Source organism: Leucopleurus acutus, assembly GCF_964270905.1.
Source record: "Leucopleurus acutus genome assembly, chromosome: 21".
NCBI lineage: Eukaryota > Metazoa > Chordata > Mammalia > Artiodactyla > Delphinidae > Leucopleurus > Leucopleurus acutus.
Window position 1 is genome coordinate 31,001,012 of NC_139163.1, and position 26,523 is coordinate 31,027,534.

The window sequence follows — 26,523 nt, forward strand, 5'->3', positions numbered from 1 at the left end:
TCTCTCTAAAAATCTAAGGGAAAACTAAGGCAGAAGCTGGACTTCTTTGAGTAGATTAAGGGGAAGGAAAACGGAAGTGGGAGACAGGAAGCATAAGAATGTTCTTTTGGATCTGGGCTAGTTTAGCCTTGTTCGTGGTTGGAGTCCCCCACTGGTACCCGCATGGGTCCGGGTAGTTTTTCTGGATTTGGGGGCATATAGGGTTCTTTAGAGTGTCCTAGGATAACTCAGGGGTTGAATGGGGACTGTCTTGAGGTGACTTACTCGAAGTTGTTATTGGGTTTGATGAAGCGTTCTATCCTTCCCATCCCTCTCCCTGAGGAGAGGATACACACACACACACACACACACACACACACACACACACACACACACGCACGCTTGCATACAAACACATACGCATATGTTCCTAAAACTAAGACTATACACAAATACACACATATATCTAGATAGCTACATATCTGTCTGATCTGTTTATCTGGAGATATATATATAGATAGAGAGAGTTTTTCCCACTGCTCATCAACTCAGCCCCCACTTATGCTTAAACATTTGCTCAGGCCCTTCTCTGCACAATATTCAGAGATTATTTTATACTCTATGTGTGAGTGTGTGTGTTCCCGTTTTGTCATTTCACACATATTTCAGACCGCGCTCATAAACAATATACCCACTGGGTTGTTAACAGAATAAATATGAGAACGAGGTGTGTCTGTGGGTCACTCATGTAATTCCAGTTTTATCCCCGGCCCAAGATTGCCAGAATAAAAGACAGATTGCTTCCTCTGCCGCATTCTTTCTAGAATGTGCTAATTGTCTGGGTTTGTATCTTCAAGGTTCTGCCGAGAACCCTTGCCCTTCCCTTGGTCGAGGTCTCCAGGACCTTGGGGCTCCCTCCTATCCTGCTTCACTCGGACGTGGTTCTGGCCAACTGGGCCACTAGGAACCCAGGAAGGTAAGAGCGGGAGAAGGCGCTTGGGATTTGCACAGATTAAAAGCGGGTAAGGGAGAGTCTTGACTTTTCCTTCTCTCTGCAGGAAAAATCCAGGCTTTGCCGGCTATGTTGTGATTAGGGATGTTCATATTTATTACCCGATTTATGGTGCCAGAGAAGGGGTGAACTTGAACGCAAGTTCAATAATCACAGTTCCCAGGAGCTTCCTCTCAACCCGCTCTGAAAACATTGGGGCAGGTAATTGCAAGTATATAAAAGGAGCAATTTCAATTGTCAGGATGGCCACAGGCTTAATGCTCTGGGGCTGATATGTAAATTGAGATCTATCTGCCTCTTTGTCGCTCAGAGGAGGACCGTAGGGGAGGAAGACCTTGCCCTTCTTCCCATTTAGGCTGCTTAGCTGGTCTGATAATCAAATTGACATCAGATAGGAGAACAGGAGAAAAACAAATTTAATTTTGTACCTATTAGATCCCCATAAAAAGACGAGACTCGAATATGCGACTAAAGCCGGAAGCTTGTATATCTTCTAGATGAGGCAGCAATGCATTTATGAAGAATTGACAAGACACAGGCTTTGGGGCTTGGGTTAGCTAACTAGGGAAGAAGTAACAAGGTTCGTTTATACAGGCTTCTCAGCCCTGAATTCCTGTCTCTGGTGATAAGCCTGTCTCTCTCTACTTCCTGGTACAGGGAGGGGGGGCCTTCACATGGGAGATTTATTTCCTACTTTCAGCGGCACAAAGAGGTCCTAGTGTCCTTTTGGCACCGGCTGTTTCTCAAGTATCCTTAATTCAAAATAATCAATCCACCTAAGTGGCATATTTGGGGTGGTCTATTCTGCTCCCCTCAGGCCCACGGTCTAGTCACAACCCGTGACATCCAAACTGTGCACGATGTGTGTGTGTCTGCGCGTGCATTTGCACACAAGTGTGAGTGCCTGTGTCCACGTGACCCTAGAAGGCACATCAGGTTTGCAAACTGATTTGTTCTCTTCTTTTTCTTTCCTTTTGTCAATAACTGAAATTGGACTAGACCCCTGGAAATCAGGTAAGTTCTCAGAAATCCTTCCCTCACTTCAGGATCCTTGCTAACTGTAAAAGCTTACAATAAAACCAACAAGCAAAAAAAGAGAAAGCATACCACATTGTACGTATACTATGTAAAACATATAAAAATGCCTGAAAAAATAGTAGAAGGAAATGTACCCCAAATCAACAGCCCCAAAGTTAGCGGTAGTTGTCTCTGCTTTGTAGAGATTAAGGGATTAATTTTCTTGACCACATTTTCCAATTTGTACATAATAAAACAAGTAAAATGCAATGTAAGAAGAGCAAAATACAAACCAAAACCCCCCAAACACCAAAACTTCACCAGTTCTCCAAGTCTCTGTGAGTTTTTGAAGTAATGATCTGAAGATGATCTCTGGTCTCACTGTAACTTCTCTGAAAGGCCAGATTGCAGGCTGTGGCTGCTACAGCTACAGAATCCCTTTGAAATATTACATAGACTGGAGCTCGTGGGGCAAGTCTGGTCCAGATGTTCTTAGACTCCTGTTTCCCCAGGGAGCACAGTTAACCTCTAAGTTGACACTGCCTCTCCGGTCACCAAACCTCAGCTCCATAAAGGGGCTCAGTATAAAAGCTGTAGCTCAGAAGATGGAGAGCTGAAGCCTGAAGACCCCATTTCCACACTAACGTGACTCTGCTGAAACCACGGGGGTCCCTGACTGAGTTATCTTTTGTGTTTGTTTTTCATGTCTTCTCATGTTTTAGAGGCAGAAGTGACTTACGGAACGAAGTTTTATGTTTTGTAGACTGGATCCGCCTCTGGGCTATTTGAATCCGTGTGATAACAGATCATTTAAGAATGATCCCTCTATAACAGTCTTCAGCTTTCACTATTATAATACAGAATTTGGGGGGGAAAATGACTAATGAGAGAGAGGACTAGCCTGAGCTATGAAACTGCTCTGGACCAGGTCCAGTGACTAAGCAGCTGGATGCAACTGGGGAAGCGATTTTGCTTCTTTGGGCCATAGTTTTCTGTCTGTAAGAAAGGAGCATGGAATTAGCTGTTGCCTGTGGTCACTGCAGCATTAAGACACTGTGCTCCTAACGGGAAGGGTGTGATGGGCCCCGGACTGGCCCTGTGAAGAATCAGCCCTACTTGTCCCCTCGTGCTTTAGCAGTTCCACAGCAGGGGCGGGGGTGGGGGTGGGGGAGATGGTCTGGGACCATCCGGGCCATGCTAGCTTAGGAGTCCTCAGGTGAACTTGGGCTGGAGCAGATCTGTCTCTTTCCTACCTGAATGTTGCTGGAGGGAAGAGGCCCGTCTTCGGGCTGCCCTGTGGAGAGGAGAGAGCATCAACCTCTGGTTCCACCTTGGACTATAGCAGTTACCTGACTCGAGGCCACCGCTGGGCCGTGCGTACTCACTGTGTCCAGACCTTTCTAACCACGTGGTCATGTCCCTCCCAAGGAACTTGGACCCCATTGTCTTATTCCCAGGGGGAGAAAGCCTGCGTGGTTTTATACTGGTGACTGTTTTGGTGGAGAAAGCAGCTGTACCCGGGATTAAGGTATCTTCCCACACACAGAACTTTTTTTTTTCTAAATGAAAAGTCAGTCTGAGCTTTGCTTCCCACCCAGGCCCTTTCCCTGCAGTGAATTCATCAATACAGGCCTCATCTTACTTGGTTAGTTGAGCAAAGAGATTTAAGTTCTGGCCCACAGAGGTATCTACCTTTCCTAAACTACTGTAAAACACGCAGTTGACCGTTTGCCCATCAACAAACGAGCATTGTTCTAGGCAGTGGGATATCTGGGGGAATAAGACAGACATTGCTCTGGCTTCCACAGAGGCTCAGGATCCAGTGGAGGAGGGTGCATCGATGGAGGGAGTAACATGAAAAAAAGTGCCGTGTTTCATGAAAAGACGTCTAAAACCTAATTCAGACTTGAAGGGTCGGGCAAAGCTTTCCAAGGGAAATGACAGGTCTGAAAGTTAATACCTGAGTAATGTAAAGGAATTAAGCAGAGAGAGAGAGACAGAGACAGAGAGAGAGATGCTGATGCCTGGAACTACCATGCAAGGGCTCTGAGTTCAAATGAACCATCCTTGAGATTACCTGGCCCTGGGGTTGTAAACTTGAATTCCTTTAGGGGTCAGGCAGGTCCCAGAAAGGTCAGGTGTCTGTCAGAGAATCCATGCCCTGCCTGAAGATATTGAAGTTAGATCTCTGTCCTTCCTCACCACCTTCCCTGGTAAGCATATTTTGGGTGCCTACTGTACCTACTGTAGGGTGACCAGATCGGGCTACAATTATTATAGCTCCCTCTTGCACTCTCAGAAGTGAAACTATGGGGTCACTTTACTTCTCATCCGTGTGTTTATTCCATAGAAAGATACAGAATAAAATACTGGTCTTCCAAATATAGCTCAGATAAGGTCGAGACTGCTAATGAAGGGGGGTCTGAGCTGAGGGCTCCACAATTCTGATTTTCTGTGAGACAGAGCTCAGGGGTGAGGCCGTCCTGAGTCAAGACGCAGGAGTCAAGACGCAGGAGTATTATGTGTAATAACTCAAGAAGCAGAAAGGAGGAAAATGACAGAGTGAGGCCCCTGAGAGGCACACGAAGTATCAGCCAGTGGAAAGATCCAGAAAGACCTAACCAGGTCCATCTGGGAGGTGACCAGGAAGATTCTCCTTTGAGAAGGACCTCATGGCCAAATGTAGTTTAGAAGCACTCCCTGGGGAGCCCTGTCACACAGTCCAGCAGGCGGAGGGCTGCCCTTCCTGGATTCCCCCATCTCTGAGGCTCACTGCATCTCAGTGGGCCTTCAGTGAATGCTAATGCATTACGAGACTGAATCTCATCCCCAGGCCCTGGTTCAGGCGGTGAATGCCGTCTTGCTGCCCAGCCCAGACTCCCTGCTCCAAGCCCTGCAGCAACTGCGGCTCTCCATTCAGGACATCACCAGAGCCTTGGGACAAATGCATGGTAAGGGGCTCCTGAAGGCTGAGGGATCGCTTGCGGGGCAGAAAGGGCCTGGAGGTTGGCAACGTCCATGAGATGGCACTGCTGTGCTAGCTTTGTTTTAGGTAACTGCCGCTCATACTATTGGAAGATGATCTCTCAGTTGGCAGGGATATTCTCCTGGTATAGTCTTTCTCTTTTCATGTGATTAGGCTAATTTCCTCTCTTCGGCTCTCATGTATTTCTTTGTGCGTTGAGGTCTTGCACGAAGCTTGGGAGGAGGGGAAGGGCACACTACATGGCTTGTACCTGCTTTATCCAGCAGTGACCTTGGTACCGGAGGACATGACTGACCTTGGCTTCTTCAGCCCTCGTCTGTGACCAGTGCAGGGATGGGTTACCACAAGTGTGGCCACTTAAGGGGCCCACCCTTGCTGCAACTGGTTACATATTATTCTGGCAACTGCCTTCCTCTCCAATGTCTGGGCAGCTCTTCAACTTCCCCTAGCAGAAGAATCTCAAAAATTTAAGGGGGAAAATGGGCGTGATCTGTTTAGCAAGGGAAAAGCAGCTAAGTATCAGTTCCCCTAAGTCCTTCTTCACTGGAAAACAAAACAGATTCTGGAAAAAGAGAGTGTTTGTAGGAAACGGGGCAGGAGGGAGGGAGCCGGAGACCGGATGGTACTCAGCTTTGTGACTTTTCATTCAAAGGATAGATTTCTTTGTCATTCCAGACTCTCTGGGACGTCCATCGGAAGTCACCGGGTTATGTATTCTTTCCATTCAAGGCCCCTGTTTTACACGTTTGACTCACATCTCCCCATTGCCCTGATTTTTAATTGTAAATTCCTCCCGATCACATCAGTAGGTCTCCTGCCAAACAAGCTCTCCCAGCTCAGGGAGATGGATTTTAGTTTTGCAAGATGGCCTGCATTTATTACTCAGGATGTGAAGACTGCTAGAGGCGCGTTGCAGGGTCTTCAGATCTTAGGCAAGAGCAGCAGTGAGTGGTTTGGAAGGTCACAGGAGGCCCTCCACCCTGTCCCAGGGCGTGTCCCAGTAAGGTGGCACAGCCCTGTCTGGCTCTCACACGCTTCCCTAGCACTCATTTTCAAAGTCACGTATTCAGCCCAGGCCAACCCTGATGCTTTCTTGACCATCCTCTGCAGGAGGTCTGATGGCCTGGGCAGGTGATGGGGTGATTTCCCTTGTGTCCCCCAAAGGCAAATTTTCCCACACAGACATCATGTATTTTATTTTATTTTATTTTATTTGCGGTACGCGGGCCTCTCACTGCTGTGGCCTCTCCCACTGCGGAGCACAGGCTCCGGACGCGCAGACTCAGCGGCCATGGCTCACGGGCCCAGCCGCTCCGCGGCATGTGGGATCTTCCCGGACCGGGGCACGAACCCGTGTCCCCTGCATTGGCAGGCGGACTCTTAACCACTGTGCCACCAGGGAAGCCTGACATCCTGTCTTTTAAAGGTTTCACTACTAGTCACTGCAGTGAAATAGATGAATGTATCAGCCTGCAGTTTTCAAAAATGGCCACAACACCGCCATCCATCCTCAGGGCTCCTTTACAATGTGGCCCGGGTATTCCTCTCGTCAAAGCCTGTGTCCTGGCTTGTGACGTAGGCGGGCTTGTGACATGCTCGCGATCAGTAGAACTCAGTGGAAGTGACACAGCGTGACTTCCCAGACAAGGCTAGAAAAAGTGTTGCAGCTGCCACCCTGTATACTGAGCCACCATGTAAAAACTCCATCTACTCTGTGGCCACCAGGGCTGTGAATGAAGATGTCAAACCACACAGGGAGGCCAACTGTAGGTGCTCCAATTAGCACCTAGCACAGGGGCGAATAAGCCCTCAGATGAGTCTGAGTTCCCACTTTCCAGGCATCCTCACTCTTCCATTTCCTCAGCGGAGGACCCAACCACTGAGAAGCAGAGACAGGCCATCTCCACTGTGTCTCGCCCTGATTCCTGCCCTGAGTCCATGAGCATAATACAATGGTTATTTTGTGCCACTGAGTTTGGAGTGGTTTGTTATGCAGCCACAGTAACCAGAAAAGTAAAATTATAAAAATGATAACAGTCTTCCCTGGTGGCGCAGTGGTTGAGAGTCCGCCTGCCGATGCAGGGGACACAGGTTCGTGCCCCTCCCGTGTCCGGGAGGATCCCACATGCCGCGGAGCGGCTGGGCCTGTGAGCCATGGCCGCTGAGCTTGCGCGTCTGGAGCCCGTGCTCCGCAGCGGGAGAGGCCACAACAGTGAGAGGCCTGCGTACAGCAATTTAAAAAAAAAAAATGATCACGAACAATAAAAACTTCAAGGGGTAAGGAATCACACGGACTTGTTAGTGATTGATTGTGGTTTATGGTTGTTGAATTTCTTCTGCCTGATAAATAGAGCCCAGCTGCACTGCTGTCCTCCCCCAAATGGAGCTTACCCAACCATTCTTCTTTCGGAGCCAAACTTTAGCACGAATTGTGTACTCCCTTCCTGTACAAACCCTCCTTTCCAGGAATTTTCAAAGTCACGCCTAAAGATGTGGTCATTCTAATATTTGAAACTGGTTTCTGTTTCCTTCTTGTTTTTTAACCTTCTCTTCCTTTTTCAGTCCTCACAGTGGTTGCCATGTTCTTTTCTATGCTTGATTTTGTTTTCACCTTGTAATGTTCATTGTCTTTGAAACATCATCTGTAGGCAGACTTTTGGGGCTAGGAGAGAGAAATATTTGTATTTGGTTCTTCCTGGTTCTTTGGAACTCTAAAATTCTGGATCATCTTAAATCATGTTGAACACGTAAGGACCCGACAACTGAACTTGGGCTAAAAATGTGCAAAAGAAAAGGTCACGACTTTTCAGGGACAGATTTTTTTTTTAATCCTCTTTGGCTTGGTGCCAAAGTTAGTTCTAATTCTGTCTCCTGTGGCAAACGGGGGTACAGGGGGGCCCTGATTCACTCGGAGTTGTGAGTATAGGCATTTGGGGCTCTGCGGATAATATGAGGAGAGTCTGGTGTAAAATTCCTCACCAAAGCTGGGACCAGGGCTCCCATCGTACAGAGAAGCCACCTAACCAGAGCCCTGGCGAACCCGGATGGGCAAGTGATTTCAGGGAACACTATCTCTGCTGGTCTTGTTTTCTACCTCCTTGGGTTTCTGCTTTCCCTTGCAATGTTTGCTCGGTGGTTCCTTGCTGTCTTTTGAGCTCTTTGATGGCCTTTAGGATGTTTTCACATTTACCCAGCTTTCTGTTGTTTTTGTCAGGGGAAGGATAGGTCCAAGTAAAACAACATTCCATTACAACAAAGGGAAGTCTCTTTCTGGAGTACTGTTGTCATCTCTGCCTTTCCCTGTGTTTCCACCATCACTTCCTCTGCACCTGGCTATCATATCTCCCGCCAGCACTCCTGCAGTGGCCTTCTCAATCCTTTCTCTCATCTGTCCTTTACCTAGTCGAATCCATGCTCTTCACAGAAGCCTGAATCAACTCTTAGGAGTGCAGATCGGTTGCATCACTTTGACTCTTAAAACCCTCCCGTTGCCCTCCTGGCACAGTCCAATATGGTAACCTCCAGCCACACACGGCCACTGAACACTTGCTATATGGACGGTGTGATTGAGGAACTAAATTTTTTTTTGGTACGCGGGCCTCTCACCGCTGTGGCCTCTCCCGTTGCGGAGCACAGGCTCCGGACGCACAGGCTCAGCGGCCATGGCTCACGGGCCCAGCCGCTCCGCGGCGTGTGGGATCCTCCCGGACCGGGGCACGAACCCGTGTCCCCTGCATCGGCAGGCGGACTCTCAACCACTGCGCCACCAGGGAAGCCCTAAATTTTTAATTGTATTTAAATTTAGCTAATTGAAATTGAAGTCGAAAAACTGAATCAGTGTCACATACTTTTCTGTTAGATGCAGCTTCATTGTTAGAAAGATTACCTTTCACTTAACTGTGGAAAATTCAGCATCGAATTAAAATGCACTCTAAGTATAAAATAAATTTTAAATCTATAAGAATATACCCAGGATTTCAAACAATTAATTTTAAAAACCACATTGATAATTTTTATATTGATTACATACCGAAATGATAGTATTTTTGATATTTGGAGTTAACTAAAATATAGTATTGATATTAATTTTTCCTTTTCTTTTTACCTTTTGAAATATGGCTACTAGAAAATTTAAAACTACACGTGTCTATCACATTAGATTTCAACCGAAAGCACTAGTTTATCCATTATTCTAAGGATAAGGCCAAAATCCTTAACCTATTCTGCAAGACCCAAGATGAACTGACCCCAGGCTATTTTAATTTTAATTTATTTCACATCATCTTTCCCTTCACTTATTCTTTCTGACACTAGCTTTTAGCTCCTGAAAAGAACTTCTTCCACTTCAAGGCTCGTGTACGGACTATTCCTTCTGCCTCAGACATTCTTCCTAACTCACCCTCTGCCTACTTAACTCCTGTTTACCCTCAGATTTAAGCCCCGGTCTCATCCAGGCATCTATAGCTGCTTAAACCCTATCAGCAATGCTGCCACACCCAGGAATGGGGCAAGGGATGGGGCCACAGGAGAAATAAACAAGACTCCCCGAGGAGAAGGGCTGAGGATTGGCAGAGCTTAGGTGTGAGCCAAGGCAGGAGGAGGGGTCAAGGGTATACACATACGTATGATTTCAAAGCTGGTTGAAAAAAGTCACGAGGCCTCTGGCAAAGATCTGTTATTTGGAAGATTGAATCAAGTTCTGCTTGGTTGGCAGATTGATTTTCAAAGTAAATAGGGAACACAGGGAAAGGAAACAATACTTGCTTTGAAACATGTCACATTTAAGGTGATGGTGAGACATTCAGTGGAAATATGTGGCTTTAAAAGTGGGAATTACGGGCTTCCCTGGTGGCGCAGTGGTTGAGAGTCCGCCTGCCGATGCAGGGGACACGGGTTTGTGCCCCGGTCCGGGAAGATCCCACATGCCGCGGAGCGGCTGGGCCCGTGAGCCATGGCCGCTGAGCCTGCGCGTCCGGAGCCTGTGCTCTGCAAGGAGAGAGGCCACAGCAGTGAGAGGCCCGTGTACTGCAAAAAAAAAAAAAAAGTGGGAATTACCCAAAAAAGACAGTTTGGTGGTCAGGTCCATCAGATGTATATTTCAGCTGTGCACCTACAGTGCTTTGTTTTGGGTGTCAGTAATGGAGCATTGACTGCCTTACCTTTCTGGGTAGGATGACCATAATGAACATTAATGACGTCATATGAAAAGACTGCAGTGGTTCTGGGTCTGTGGCTTTAGTACTGACCCAAAGCAAGGATTTGCTGAGTTTTGTTTTGTTTAAAGGCCACTTCTCAGTATAAAACCTAAATCCCTACCCCTGAAAAAGCAAGTTTCCTTAGGTTTTCCAAGCGAAACAAAAATAATGCTTATGATAGAATGAGATGAGAGTGAACTAATCAAAAGCAGACATTGTGTTTTTCTTGAGAGTCACTTAGATTTAAAAGAACAAGATACTTGACCAAAGTGTTTTGTGTTTTTCTGAACAATAACAACAGCAACTTTGGAAGACATCTAGCCCCATCCACTAAGTGCACCTGGGCTTGGCCATCGGGGCAGAAACTGCAGTCCATGGGGCCATTTTTCCACTCCTCTAGGAAGACACAGGGAAGGAAAGGGGGGAGACGTAACTCAGGTGTCTTCTCGGGTCTTCTATGCTCCCTGGAGGATAATGGCACTGGCTTTCAGGAACTGCCCTTCTCAGCCCAAGTGTACACACATCAGATCCAGAAGCAAGAGTTTTTATGTGGCTCTTGTCCCTCAGCAGCCCCACGTTAATAGATGTTCTCTACCTTCCGTCAGCCCCGGTAGGGATTCTGAGGCTTTTCCACACGTCTGTGGCTACACCTGCTCCAGTCTTTTTGCTCCCTCTTGTGGCAGAATTTCTAGTGCTCATCGTCGTGCATGCCTTCTTTGGATCCTGTAAAGCCAGGCCGGGAGCTGACCTCTTCCCTTGCTCCCCAGGGCAGTGCTGAACTCCCAAGGGCGTTTGCTTCCTCCCAGTCCCAGAGTCCCGCTGTACTTGCTTGCTACCTATCTGCAAAGGCTCCCTCTTGCCACCCTCAGGAGTCTGCCAAGAAGGTCTCTCTTGGCCCTGTGCTGTGCTGCCCTGGGCAAGGGGTGATGTGGGTAAAGTGAAATATTCTTCTTACCCTCTTCAGTGCATCTACTCTTAGATTTTTTTTTTTTTGCTCCAGTGGTGTTCTGGAACCTTTCGCTGGACTCCTGGACTTCCACAAATGCTGTCTTATCCACGGGTGACTGTCTAAAACAATGTTCTTTGGGGGAAGACAGTCGAAAACTCTTATTCTGCCATGCTGATGATGTCACTCTTGCATCTCCCTGTTTTCTAATGAGTTAACCGTCTGTGTGTCTGGGATGGGGGTGGAAGGGCCTGTGCTCCTGCGTGCTCATCGCGTGTGTCCCTGATTTGTGAAATGCATGGCTTTCCTTATTTTTGGAAATGTCTTTTATCTTTTACTCATTGCCTTTAATAAGCTTTTGGGTACACTCTGGAGGGTGATCTTTGTTAGTTATGGATTGCAAGTGTTGTGGTTTTTCTCATTCTGCCTTGTGAAAGCAGAAGTTCTTAATTTAAGTATAGTCAAAGTATTTGTAGTTTCTTTTGTAACAGTTTATTTTTAGGAAGTGTGGCATAAGATATAATTTCATAATCAGAGGTCATAGATACATTTTTCTACATTTTTTTCTGTAGTTGATGTTGTTTGTCTTTCACCTTTCACCCCTTAATACACATATAATTATTATCTCTATACAGTATGACATAGGAAATAAATTCAATTTCCCTTCTGTGAATAATCACTAACCTACAATATTAACACTGTCTTACATCAGATTTTCTTAAATGATTGGATCTCTTTCCAGGCTCCCTATTCCGTTTCATTGTCTGTTTGTCTTTCCCCACACAAAAACCATCTGTCTTAAATGAACCACAGCTTCATAGAATTTCTCATTTTCAGGTAGAGAAAATCCCCCTCACTTTTCTCTTCTCCAGGGGTGCGCGTCCTGTCTTTGACCCTTTGCTTTTCATATAAACTTAGAATCAGCTTGTCAAATCCCAATAAAAAAATTCTGTTAAGAATTTTGCTCAAATGGCATTAAATCTGTATATTAATTTGGAGAAAAATTACCTGATTTTGATATTCTATCTGGTCCTTCTGTCCTCTGATCAGGGCTGATGGACAGGTGGAGACTAATGTAAAGACATTAACGTGCTCTCGGAATCATGTCTTCATATTGCTGGGCGTTCTTCTCTTCCCACATGGCCTGAAATTTATCCAGATAGAAAACTCTTCTTTAAAGAAATAAGAAGACTTGTCAACAGAAAAAAAGAAACCAAGAAAATGGAATGGTACCACTGAAGTGCAGAAAGAAAATAACTTCCAATTTGGCATTACACACCTAGCCAAAATATCTTTCAAATTTGAAATTAAAACAAAGATATTTTCAGGCAAATAAAAACTCTGAAAACTTATTGCCAAAGGACCCACACTAAAATAAATATTCGATTGAGTTCTTCGGGCAAAAGTACAAAGATTCCAGATGTAAGCACAGAAATACAGGACAGAATGAAGAGCAAGAGATGGTAACTATGTGGTTAAATTCAAATGATTATTGAATTTATACGACAATAATAATGTAGGTTTAAAATGTACATAGAAATAAAATTAATGATAACAATAGCACAAAAGGCGAAGGGGTTAAATAGGATAAAGTATTCTACAGACCTTGTATTGATTGGGAAGTGGTCAAAGTACTAAATTTCGTAGATCTATTGAATCAAAGATATCTGTTGTAATCTCAAGAATGACTACTAAAAGAATAGCATTAAGAGGGGGAAACTAATGATAATAAGGGGGGAAATAAAATAATTTAAAACATTTTTTTCATGAAAGTCAAAAAAGAAGAAAAAAGGAAACAGAATAGGAGACAAAGACAAAATAAATAAAAGTGTATCTATAACCCAAACATATCAGTAATTACATTAAATATTTGAATATACAATAAAAACAAGATAAACAAAACAAAACAAAAAACTCTTCTTTAGATACATTTATTTTCCTGGATATTGATACTGAGTTTTCTTGTCCATGAACAAAGACACATTTTCTTAAATTACTTTGACTTATTTCAACATAAGAGATTTAGATACATTCTGCTTTATTCATAGTTACTTTATATTTTTGTTTCTAGCCAATATGGCGTCTTTTGACTGAACTAATTCCTGTTTGTTCTTGGTTTATAGAATGAAATTGATATTTAGTGTGAACCTTGAATCTAGCCCTTTGATAAACACTCTTATTCATTCTAATGATGATCTGTTGATTATCTAGGTTTTCTATGTAGAAATCATATTATTTGAGAATAACATGGTTTTGTTTTTTCATTTAAATACTCATAACTTTTTTCTTTCAATTTTTATTCTTATTCTTCAGGCGAGGGGATGCCTAACACAGTGTTGAATGGACGTGCTGATACTTGGTTTTGTCTGACATTTTAAAAGACATGTTTAATATTTCAACGTTAAGTATAACCTGCACTGGAGGCTTTCTGTGGCTTCCTTTGATCAGCTTAAGGATGTTCCCTCCTATTCCTAATTAGCTAAAATTTTTTGTTTGTCTTAATCATGAATGGATTTTTTTATATCTATTGAAAATTTGACATCAAACTTATCTCACATGTGGGAATTCCCTGGCAGTCCAGTGGTTAGGACTCTGCGCTTTCACTGCCGAGGGCCTGGATTCAGTTCCTGATCAGGGAACTGAGATTCTGCAAGCCATGTGGTACAGCCAAAAAAAAAAAAAAGAAAAAATTATCTCACATTTACTGAAGTAATCATTTGGCTTTTCCTCCTTAAATATGATAAGTTGGGTAAAACATTAAATTATCTCCAGTCATTACTGCTTCAGCAAAAATTTGTACATAGTACTTAGCATATTTGTGGGAACAGAGCACCAAATGGGAAAGACCCAGAAATAGGGCCCAGAGAAAAGTCCAGCACATGGGATGGTGTCGCAAATGAGCATGGAGGATGTGACAGCCCTCAGAGGCCCTGGGAAGCCCTGAGGCTGATGGGAGATGTGAGTTACCTGAGCCCAGGGGGCTTCAGAGAAGACAGAGATGGAAGACCAGAGATCAGGTGTGATGGTGGAAAAGGTCAATTGATGGTATAGAGATGCCATTATTTAGGTCTCATCAAAAAGATGTTTCTTTTTTTCTCCGAAACAAAGAGACATAGACAGGAATCTGGATGAGAGAAACACGTCAGCTCCCAGAGGGGCCCCATTGTGAGAAGAAGAGAGAATAACGTTCAAAAGTGGATGAAAAGAAATTCGGTGCAAACGTGAGGACGTGCTTCCTTACACACACAAGTTAACAAGCTCGTGGGATCAGTTATCCCCACGCATTGGCTTACATTCAAAATGAGCAGCATAGGGACTTCCCTGTGGTCCAGTGGTTAAGACTAGGTGCTTCCAATGCAGAGGCCATGGGTTGGATCCCTGGTTGGGGAACTAAGGTCCCACATGTGGCACCGTCAAAAGAAAACCCCCCCAAAACAGAAACAACAACAACACACACACACACAACGAGCTGCAGGGACTAATGAGTGAGCCTGTGTCCGACCAAGTGTAGCAGAGCCTGAGCAGAGGATCCTCCACTCTCTGCCCTTTGTTGACTACACAGAAATGCACCCAGGGGTTCAGGGGTCCTCTCTTCTGAAAGCCTTGAAGAGAGCAGATTCTTTCTCTCTGCTTTTCTCCTTTCTGCTTCCCACGTTCTTTCATTCTCTCTGGCTGTTTAAAATACTAATTTTTTAAAGATGGCCTTGACCTCTCTTTTTGGTGATTGTTGTTAAGTGCAGAAGAGGGAAGTAACCACAAATAGAAAAAGGCAGCATTTGGAACCGTTTAACCCTCCCGTCAGCGCCAGTGAGGGGGGCAACAGAAGGGAACATTCCTCCCCCTCCTGCTGCTGTGTTCCCTCCAGGTTTCTGTGCAGATCAGATAGAGGGGGTGTCCTGGGAGGGCAGCAGAGCCCGTGCGTGTGGAACCAATTGCTTTTTTTGCCTGTAGTAAAGTTCACATTTTGATTGCTCCTCTAGATTATGTAGATCCAGACATCTTTTACGCAGTCATCCGGATCTTCTTCTCTGGGTAAGTACAGTTCAGCTCTTTTCCTGCATGAGACATCTGTAGCCTTTCCCAGATTTATGAGGGGAGAAACAGACAGAAGCTTCCCAGAGGAAGAAACACACCAAGTAACCCTTGCTAACAAAGGAATCTCCTGGGTAAAAGAAGTGGGGAACCATTTGTGTGATAAATGACACTGAAGGATTGAATATTTAAGTTTAGAGTAATTGTCCTGAGGCCATCACTTTCGATTCAATGTACTCACCTTAGAAAACCACTGGATGACAGAGGGGAACACAGCCCAGTGTGCCACCCACAAAGCCCGATTATATGTATCTTTTCTCCCGCCTGTTATGCAGGCAGGTGGAGGCATAGGCAGTAGCTGAAAAGCTTCCTTCTAACATTCTTGGAATAGCTACAACAAAGACAGTTTTTCATACTTCTGGTGTTCTTCTTTGGTCACCTGGCCTGCAATTTCTCCAGATAGAGAACTCTACTCTTAGATACATGTCTTATTTTAAATACATTTGTCATAACATGACATGTTTTAATGAGATTGTTTTCCTATTCACATTAACTGAGAGAAACTAAGTTTTTGTTTTTGTTTTAATGGTGAAGAGTGAAAGGTGGAGGTGATGGATGGAAGAGGTGAAAATGTGAAATAGACATCATCTAAAGCACCATCTTGATAACTAGGAGGTGCCTGAAACGCTGCTGGTAGGAAGAATATGAAGCTGTGTCTGGATGTAGCAAGAGTCATGCCGAATTCCAACATCAATAGATGTACTGATTCATCCGTAGATCTAGTGGTATATTCCATGGGTGCACGAAGGGAGTGACCATGTGTATTAAGTATTTTCTCTAGATTGGGTAGGTCTGTAGTATGAGACATTCTCAGGGGAGGCCAGCCTGGGTGGGGACCCCTCATTGTAGGGGTAGTGAGTGGAAGCAAAGTTTCTAGAGAATAACTTGAGAGTAACAGGTACCTGGTTTATGGGGAAAAGAGAAGGAAAGGGGAAGAGCAAAGGAATGGAATTGAGAGCGTATCTCACAATTTACACCTTCCTATGTACCCTTCACTCCTGAACCCCCGACAAAGGGATTATTCATCCTGTGGAACTCTTTTTGCTCTCTGTATCTTTTGCATGTAGCCAGGGTCAATACAAAGATCTGATCGTAAAACAGAGATTCTAGCAACAAATATTAAGCAAAGCATGCAACTGGGCTTTGGTGCGATCAGAGCGGAGAACAAAAGGGCCATTTTTCCAAAACGTTTTAAATAGGCTGCGTTTTAGGAAGACCTAATTCTGGAAAATCTCTTTGTGCTTGTTTGCTCTCTGAGTTGGGGTTCGTTGCCACTGTTCCATAACAAATGACCACAACTTAGCAAGGCTCACTTATTACCTCACATTCCTGTAGGCCACAAGTCTGGGTGAGCTTGGCTTGGTTCTCTGTTTAGGGTCTCAAAAGGCTGAAGTCGGGACCTGCTGGGCTTGAGCTCTTATCTGGAGAATCTGGGGGAGAATTCACTTCCAAACTCATCCAGGTCTTTGGTAGAATCAGCTCATTGTGGGTTGGGAACTGAGGTCTCTCATTCTTTCCTGGCAGAATCTGCTGTCAGCTTCTAGAAGCCTCCAGTATCCTTTCCAAGTCAGCAGTGATATTTCCAATCCTTCTGGTAATTCAGATCTCTCAGAGATCTCCTGTCATCAGCCAGAGAAAACTCCCTGCTTTTAAGGTCTTGTGTGATCAGATTAAGCTCCCCTAGATAATCCAGGATAACTGCCTATGTTGAGGTCTCTCATTAGTGACCTTAATTACACCTTCAAGGTCCCTTTTACCTTGCCTTATGATATATCATATCGACAGGCATGCTTTCTTATCATATTAATAGTTCTAGGCGTTAGAATGGGAATCTTGGGACAACATTTTTAGAATTCCATCTATCATAGTTAAATGGATACCAAAGGGTGACTTCATTTTCATTAAGATAAGTTCTGAGTCAGTGATGCATTTTATCTGTGATCTACATAAAGGCCTGTTTTCTATTTCTGATCCTCAAAATTATTTCCCACGTAGCTCAACTAAGTGGCCAGTAGCCAATCCTAAATGTGTTGGTGGCCAAAAGCATCTGGGTTGTTGAGAGTTCCCAGTAGGGTTGTCTTGAAAAGTCTAAATCTGCTCCTGTGTTCTTGATTTGTCTTATGCTTGACTCATTATTTTTGTTGACTTTTTAAAAAAACATTTTTATTTAGGAGCATTAAGAAATTCCATCTGTAAATGAAACATAGTCCCTTTATCTCTCACTCACGTCAAATTCCTCAGGGAAGTTAGCCCCTATGGATAAAAGTCATCTCTTTTCCTTTCTTTTTTTTTTCTGTTTAAACTTCCCCTTTTCTGGGGTTTGCTAGAGATATGCTACAAGAAATGTTAAAAATAAACTTGCCTACAGAGATTTGTAAGGAAACTAATTCCTTTTCTTCACAAACAGCAGTTTGGGCCTGAGAATGCATGGGAGCAATCCTTGGGCTATTCAGAGAAACCCAAGTTTTCTTCCTCATATTAACCTCATCATAGTTGGAGAATATGGGTTTTGAAACCCATATTTTATTTTTTTTTGACTTTCATGCTCTTTTTTTCTCTATCATCTTCTTTTAAGCTGACCAGGTCCTTTCAACAAATACACTTGGATTTACATATTCTACGTAGATAATACCTAATTATAGAGTGCTAGTTTTTCATTCACTCATTGACCAAATATTTAGCGAGGGCTGACAAAATGCCAGGCACAGTTCTAGGTGCTGGGGATGGAGCAGTAAAAACAGCAGCTTCATTTCTGCGGAGCTTACAGTTTAATCACGGGAGACAGATAATGAATAAATAAATATAACAAAGGCAATACCATACTCGATGTGTTACAACAAGAAGAGATACAGGAAACTTGAAAGTAGGATAACAGAGCATTATGGAGTGTTAGGGGTGGTAGCCGAAGTCCTTATTTATTTATTGTGACCTGCGAATGCCACATTTCTAAAGGATGCTTAAGCAGATATGTGAAGGAGGTGAGGAAGAGTAGCAAACCACCCAGGTACCTGCTCTGCCTGAAAGGAACACGCATCATAATGACCCTGGGGTGGAAGCACTTTTGGAGGAAGAGCTGCACCGAGCCCAGCAGTGCTCGCAGGGAGTAAATGTGGGGAGAATGAGAACTACAAGCGGTGGGGGGACCAGATCACGTAGAGGCTCGTTGGCTCCTTTTCTGAGTGGGGTGAGCACCACAGGCAAGTTTTGAGAAGAGTGACATGAGCTGTGCGAAGTCGCAAATCGCCACGCTGTCTTCTGAGTGGGGAATAGAATGGACTGAGGAACGCACCTAAGAAACTCTGACTACAGTCCAGGGTGGTGGCCTGGACTAGGCAGGAGCAGAAGAGGCCTTGAGAAACAGGCAGTTCTGGATGTGGACTGAAGTTATCTGCTCTTGGATTGCACGTAGAATGGAAGAGAATGAGGTCCTTCAGAGAGGACTCGAGGTGTGTGGCCGGATCCATGGAAAGAATGGAGCTGCCATTTTCCTTTCTCTGAAGGTGGAGACATGGGTCTGGCCAAAGGAAGGGGGAATCGAGAGGTCAGTTTGGGATGTGTCCCCTCCTATGGAGATGTCTAGTAGGCAGTTGAATACACGTCTCTGGAATACAGGGCAGAGATCCAGGTCCAGGTGCACATTTGTCAGTAATCCTAATATAGTTGGCTTTGAAATCCAGGAGACTTAGATGAGATCACTTGGGAAGTGAGAGTAGTGAGAAGCCCAAGGACTGAGTCCTGAGAGTGTCCAGCACTTAGAAGTGGTCGTGAAGGGAAGGAACTAGAGAAGGAGACCAAAATGACTATATGAGACCATCAACAGGATTACAGAGAAAAAAATCTGAACCAGTACAGCCATCGTGTTTGGTCCACTTACCACACAATAGTGGTCTGGTCTTCAATATTTCTGCCCCATAAAATGTTGCTTAGAAATGTTATTGGACCAGTGTCCTGAACTCTGCGGAGTCAGTAGACCTTTGTGGACTCCACTTGATTCTTCCAGCAGCTTCAGGAAGTAGGTACAAGTCAGGAGAACTGAGACTCAGAAGGGTTTGTACAAAGTTACAAAAGGAGGGAGCAGAGGTTCAAATTCACTGTGAATAATATGATAAAACGGCTAATATTTATCAAATGCTTAATAGTTTTCAGGCACGGACCAGGTATTATTTTAATTAGTTCTCACAACCCAGTAAGGTAGATACTAATATTACTGGGATGAGGAAACTGATGCTCCAGGAAGTTAATTAACTCACCCAAGGCTCAGAGTTACTAAGTATCAAAGCTGAGATTCCATTCCATATCTGCTTAAGATAGAGCGCTCTCTCCTAAGAGCTACAGCAGGTTGTGCTCTTAGACTCAGAATCCTCCCTGGTTTCCTCTAACTTGTCCCCTGCCCTGCTGTGCATGTGTCATCTCTTTCCATAGTGATATTGCTACAACTGCAAAGGCCACTACGATATTCATCCAGTGAAACCACAGAACAGGCAACGCAAAACAGCCCCCAAAGAAAACAATAGCATTTCCTACCTCAGGGAAGTATTTGGAAAAGGTCACGGATGCGAGTTGAGCAGTCTGTCTGCGGCTTTTGTGTGTGCGAGATGTGTGTGTTTCCCTTCTCTCCAGCAGAATGACTTGTAGAATTACAGGAAGAAGGAGAGACATCAACATAAGCCTGTTATTTAAAACCGTTAACAACAGGGTTCCCGGCAATAAAAGGAAACGATTCTGTTCTTTAGTAAAAGTAGAAATTTACCCGTGGGTGGTCTTGGGAAGTGAAACTAGAAAATGACAAGTTTGGGGGTCAAGTTCTGGTTCCCTCTCTCTCTAACAACGTGGTCCTAGAGACTTAGTGCCTTGAGTCTTTCTTTCTTTACCTGTAAAATGGATTTTAAAATGCCTGCCTTGATCTACTCCAAAGAGGACAAACGAGAAAATGGATGTCAATGTGATACGTAAACTGTAAAGCATCGTAAGGGCAGATGTGGTGTGTTCTTGGCGCTGCTGACTGTCTCATTGTGGAGTCACCCACATACACTCTGTGACGGTTCAAGACCCTATAAAAAGTCAGACAGCGAACTGAGTAAAGTGGCTTGGGTCCTCAGGAAGAGGGGGACTCAAGGACAAAAAGATGAAGACGTGGAATCAGGGTGACAGAAGAGGAGAGAAAAGAAGAGAAGAGAGGAGAGAGAAGGAAGGAAAAAACATTTAATCTGAGCCTTAATTCCGGCCCTTCCTCCTGTCCTTGACCGTAGATTCTGGTGATCTGCATGGCTGTATTGTGTTCTCTTTGCTGCTACCCTTATTATTAACACCTACCATCAACAAACTATCTGATAAAGGCATTCCCATGAAGTTAGGTAGCATTTAGAACTGAAGTTTAATGTGAAAACTGTTATAGCTGTAACTTTTAGGGAAGGGAAAAGATGTGTGTGTATTTGTATGTATATTTGTGTGTTTGTGTCGGTGTTTGGGGTGTGTGTGTGTGTGTGTGCACGCGCATGTATTTTCAAAACTCTACTTGTGGAGTTACGGGCATCAAGGTCATCAAGGTTGAGATTAGCAGAGGGAGTGAAGATTGTTCCAGATCCCCTATGTTAATGGTTCCTGTTGATCAGCACTGACGTCATCTTTATAATTGAATTTTTCCAAAAACATGCCATAGGACCGATGCCAATGATTTCTCTCTAAATATCTTTTACTTCTCTGGAACAGTCCTTTATATGAGCAAAGAGAAGGGCTGGACTGTTAGGAAGTTGGGTCAAGATAATGCTTAAGTACACATCCTACAAAGACATCCAGCCTCTTGCCCTAAAGTTGCCATTGAAATTGTGTTCACTTTCTCGCTCAATCTCTGTTTCCATATCAGAAAATATACTCTTAACTCCTAGCACCCACTTCTTCTCTGTGACTTTTACTCTTGCCTAGCTGGAAGGATAACCCAGCAATGCCTGCGGGGTTGTTATATGAAGGCGTCTCCAAAGAGCCCCTGCATTACTCTGGCGCGAGCGCTGCTCAGAGCACAGTGCTGCATGCCTTTGATGAATTCTTGGGTGTTCGTCACAGCAAGGAAAGCGGTAAGTCAGACGTTTTTCTTTTTCTTGTTTTTTCCTTAACAGGGAGGAAGAACAGTGGTGTTTTTATCAACTGATATGTCCAAGTAAGTAAATGAAACTCTCAGGAAGTCTATACTTCTCCAGATCAACCAGGAGACGGTGCACCTGCCATCTGGGACTGTTAAGCCAATCAGTATCAGAGCTCAGCTGAATATTGGGTTTTATTTCCAAACCTTAAAACATTCCTATATTTCCAGCTGTTCCCTGTAACTTTGTTTGGGTCCTTAGGCAGTAGCTTGCTTCTGTAGAGTGGGGGAGAGATCTGCAGATCCAGGGCTGTGGTACTATGTTGCCAGGTCTGGATGCAGCTGCGGATGGGGATTGGCTCCTCCCGTGAAGCCCATTCCGTAAAAATGGTGTGGCCGCGAGCCAAGGCTACGTAGACCAGAAGAGGGGTTCTGCCATTTTACAAGCCTGAAATGGCTCTTTTCCTTACCTGCCGGCATCAAGCCTAACGTTCAACAGCTGCAAAAAGGCACTTCCTGGCACAGAGTTTTCAAGGTGGATTAAGAAAAACTCAATGACTAGAATTCGGTGTCATAGGGTCCAGTCTCATCCACAAAAGTCTGTTCTATAGAACCATGATCACTTTTCACAGACTTTTGGTTTGATGAGGTTAGTAGTTGATGTACCATGCCTAATATTAATCCCATAATGAGTTTCCTGTAAATGATCTCTCGTCTACCTGTATTTCCCATAAATAGCTATTGATTTGATTTTTAAACAATTTGACTTCAAGAGGCTGCTGCTAAAACAGTTGATCGTTTTTTATCTTCCTGTCCTTAGAAACCCTATTACTTTCCTCCTCCTTAGCACTCCCTCTACAATGAAGCACTCAGGAAACAAAATTCAGCAGAGTATTTAGCTCATCAGTTTAAGGGTTCATGCCTTACATTTGTAGATATACCTCATGTGTAACTAGCAAGATATGTTGCCCACATGTGGTAGATGATAAATATTTATACCTTGGCCGGTAGAGCTGGTTCCATCTTAGTTATTTGTGATGGGCTTGCTTCTTTTCCTGCCTCATCTCCAGTCTACGTTTGGAGGATCTGATGTCTGTATGCAAAAGAGCCAGCCAAGTTATTAGACACCATTGGGACGAGTGGTTAGGAGGGCAGCAGCAGCATCTGCTGTGCTGATGTCTGGGAAGGCAGACAGGCTCTCTTACCTTTCCACGTGGAGCTCCAGCATCGTTCTGCCTTGTTTCATGACATTGCTCTGCCTTGTTTCTTTCAGCTGATTTTCTGCACAGAATGAGGGATTACATGCCTCCTTCCCATAGGGCCTTCATAGAAGAAATTCACTCCGCTCCTTCCCTGAGGGACCACATCCTGTCCTCTGGAAACAGCCAGCTTCTGACAGCCTATAACCAGTGCGTGGAGGCCCTGGCAGCCCTGCGCAGCTACCACCTCGCCATGGTGACCAAGTACCTCATCACGGCCGCACCCAAAGCAAAGGGCAGGAAGACGAGCCATCGCCCGGGGCCACCTCAGGCCTTAGAAGAGAGGGGCACAGGCGGAACGGCAGTCGTGAGATTCCTGAAGAGTGTCAGGGATAAGACCATAGAGGCGATTCTCCACCAAAGTGGCTAAGAGACTGCCCTTCTCCCCAGCAATGCAAACCACACAGGTCTTTCCTTATCCTCCTTTCATTGGACAGCAGGTGGGCCTGGAGAATGAGGACGAGGGTTCTGTCTGGAATAATCTGAAAGGGACCTCAGACCTGTTCATGTTCTTGCTGCACAGAGCACCATCTTCTCCTATGTTGAGAGAATTTTCATGGCCAGGAACTTGTCTTTCCCTCCCTGATCAGCTCTGGAGAGCCCCTCATTCAGAGCCCCACGGAGGAGTGAGTGTGCCCCTATTCTAGAAAACTGACATAATTTCACAAATCAAATAAAATTGCTTGTGGACAGATCACCTTGCTGATTTCTCAAAAAAAAAAAAAAAATGTAAATTCCTGCATTCGTTGGTTCACTTACTGACTTATTCAGCCCATACTGAGTCCTGGCTTAGGGGTTACAGCAGGGATTTTACAGTCCTCTCTCCCCACGTGCGCAGAATTTGGGGGCAGAAGTTTGCAGATGCTCCAGTGGAGATGTGAAGGGAAGAGGCAGCTGCTGATAAGACTCTGAAATCACCAGTGTGGACACGAGAAGTTAGTGATATGGGAACGGGTGAGGCTTAGCCACAAAGTTCAGAAATTTGTACTTTCTATTTTGGTTTCTTTCTTTCTTTTTAGAAGAATGATTCTTCCTCCTTACGCTGAAAGTTTGTATTTGTAAAATGAATAAACCCTTTGGAAGTAAATGAGTGAAATGGGAATACATGGGAAATCCACATGTGTGGTGGGCAAATAAATGTCACTTTTTATTGACTTGGTTTATATCACAAGATCTCACTCCGCCTGGCAGTAGAAAACTAGAAAATGTTAATCTTAGGATGAATTCCATTAATTTAGGGTTGCCCTCACTGTGCACACACACGTCCCTGGGCTAGTTCTAAATTCCGGAGGGCTGATCTATATCACAGCATCAGGGAGAGGCACCTGATCATCGGGCTGGTGGGCAAGTGAGCACTACCTCCCTATGTGGGTAGTGGTCTAATGGAGCCCGCAGCGTGCCTCATCCTGTCTAAGCCAGAAAAGCTGCTCAGCCCTCACGGTCCTATCGCGCCACCTGGAGAAGCACCGACGTATTCCCACAGCCCCCAGGAATGTCGGGCGACTACCAGACCGGCTCAGAGCATCTGCCCAGAGCTGTGGGCACAATCTCCACTCTTCAGTGCAATGGGGGGTGGGGCAGGGGTTTCTGGACTCTCCTCAATGCCCAGGGCCCTTGGTGAGAAGTCACGAACCAGTATATTTCTTGGGGTGCCAGGAAGGCTCCTACTGCCCCACGTCCTCCCAGGGCGTGGCCTTGCCAAAAAAATGGGGAGGTGGGCATGAAGGGGCCAAGAGCATGCGGTCTGAGTGGACCAAGGGAAACTCTGGGTCTGATGAGGTCCTCTCTGCCTACCGTTTAAGTCAGACTTGCAGCTCAGAAGACCGAGACTCTCATCACTCAAAAGGCCTTTTCGGGCTTCCCTGGTGGCGCAGTGGTTGAGAATCTGCCTGCCGATATAGGGGACACGGGTTTGAGCCCTGGTCTGGGAAGGTCCCACATGCCACGGAGCGGCTGGGCCCGTGAGCCATGGCCGCTGAGCCTGCGCGTCTGGAGCCTGTGCTCCACAACGGGAGAGGCCACAACAGTGAGAGGCCCGCGTACCGAAAACAAACAAACAAACAAACAAACAAAAAAGCATGCCAGTTCAGTCTAGGTTTTAAATCTAGGTTTGTATGAATAAAAAAAAAAAAAAATTTCCCTGAGAGTGACAGGATTAACAGAGATTCCTCTTCCCTGGTATCCTTTCAACAGATCCAAGTCCACACAAAGAGACCACAGGGCCTGGCTCTGAGCAGGTTTTCAGTAAATGTTAAAGAATTAGAAAACCAGATAGATTAAAGGGGGCTGAAACGGGAGTGAACAAAGTGTAGTCTTTCAAAGCTTTCAGAATGTTTTGTTTGTTTGTTTGTTTGTTTGTTGTCTTTACACAAGAATGAAATCAATGCAAACCAAAGAGCTCCTTTGCCAAAGAACCAACTCCTAATTCACGTTCAAGCTTTGATTTCTAGGGCCAGTGAGTTCCATGTGCAGCGTTATGGCATAGTGTGAAAATAAAGCTTCCAGAACAAAAGAGAATGCATTTTCCTCAAGATTTCTAGAGATAAAGGGAATCCGTATCAGTGGGAAAAATAACTAATGGTAGAAATGATTTGACCATGACCATGATGAGGTGAGGATGTTAACGCAAGCTCGAAGAAAAGGCCAAAGTGAAGGCTTAGAAACTCTTTCTACATCTGTATCTATACCTATACCTACATCTACATATATATCTGTATCTGTACCTATATCCACATCTATATATATCCCAGGCTGAAGACCCAGGGAAGACCCAATGCTGTGGTTCAAGTCTGAAGGTCACTGTTGGAGAATTTCTTCTCTCTCATGGGGAAGATCAGCCTTTTTGTTCTATTCAGGCCTTCATCTGATTGGGCAAGGCCTACCCTCCTAGGGTTAGGGCAATCTGCTTGACTCAAAGTCCTCAGAATTAAATGTTAATTTCATCCCCAAACCCCGTCCAAAACATCCAGAATAGTGTTTGACCAAATATCTGGGCATCATGGCCCTGCCAAGCAGATGTCTAAACTTAGCCATCTCCAGCTTCCTTGAGAAGTTATGGTGTCTAACGCCACACTCTCCCCACACTCTGTATTAGCAGAAGAATCTTCCTTTGTAACGATGGCAAGGAGGTAAAAAATGGTACCAAGTAGAGCTATTCTCTAAGACATGCCAGGGAGGGATGCAGCAGTGGACTGGGTAGAAGCCACTAGGGGGAAGCAAGGAACACCACCTAGAAGAAGCTGACTTAGGGCACAGCTAAAGGCTCCACCACGCTGGGTGATCTGCGTGGAATGGCACCATTGCCTCACTTATTTATTTATTTGTTAGTTTGTCTATCTGGCCACCAGGTCTTAGTTGCTGCGTGTGGGATCTCGTTCCCCGACCAGGGATCGAATCCGGGGCCCCCTGCCTTGGGAGCCCAGTGTCTTAGCCATTGGACCACCAGGGAAGTCCCCATTGCTTCTCTTAATAACAATAAAACCCCACTGCTCCGAGGTTGAGAATGTAGGACAAATCTTCACCTGAGAAGGAGGGACGAGGCCTTCAAGTGCTAAGCCTCGTACACGAGACTCAGCTTCCCTTTGGCAGCTGCCACCGCCCACCACTGCTGGTGACGAGGAAGCACTGAGTCCTTTCCATCCTGTGCCCTTGTCTGGCTAGGATGGGTGTGGTCATTTTTTAAGAGACTTTAAAGATTCAGGCTTTCAGACTACAGGAAGTTTTGTAACCCCCCAAAAATGTTGGTTATTTATTTATTTTTGTCATGACAATTTTATTTTTATTTTTGATAAAATTGTCATGACAAAAATAAATAAATAACCAAAAATGTTGGCTATTTATTTATTTTTGTCATGACAATTTTGTTTTTATTTTTGAAAAATGAGTGTCCTTACTTAGACGGGGCCTCAGGGACATGAAGGATTAGCCACTGTTTCATTCAAAATGATGCGTTTATTCGGGG

At 44.8% G+C, this 26,523-nt stretch overlaps 1 protein-coding gene across 4 annotated transcripts in view; it reads left to right on the forward strand.

The window, feature by feature from the left end:
• Nucleotides 1-23,354, forward strand: part of IDO2 (indoleamine 2,3-dioxygenase 2) — a 43,034-nt gene extending 19,680 nt beyond the window's left edge. For all 4 annotated transcript variants that reach the window (XM_082864001.1, XM_082864002.1, XM_082864003.1 and 1 more), the window contains 7 exons: nucleotides 837-955; nucleotides 1,991-2,005; nucleotides 3,437-3,536; nucleotides 4,842-4,959; nucleotides 15,116-15,167; nucleotides 21,150-21,298; nucleotides 22,577-23,354. In XM_082864001.1, the coding sequence (XP_082720127.1) occupies nucleotides 837-955; nucleotides 1,991-2,005; nucleotides 3,437-3,536; nucleotides 4,842-4,959; nucleotides 15,116-15,167; nucleotides 21,150-21,298; nucleotides 22,577-22,932 (909 nt within the window). In that variant the 3' untranslated portion in view covers nucleotides 22,933-23,354. The remainder of the gene's footprint in view (nucleotides 1-836; nucleotides 956-1,990; nucleotides 2,006-3,436; nucleotides 3,537-4,841; nucleotides 4,960-15,115; nucleotides 15,168-21,149; nucleotides 21,299-22,576) is intronic.
• Nucleotides 23,355-26,523: the final 3,169 nt, after the last annotated feature.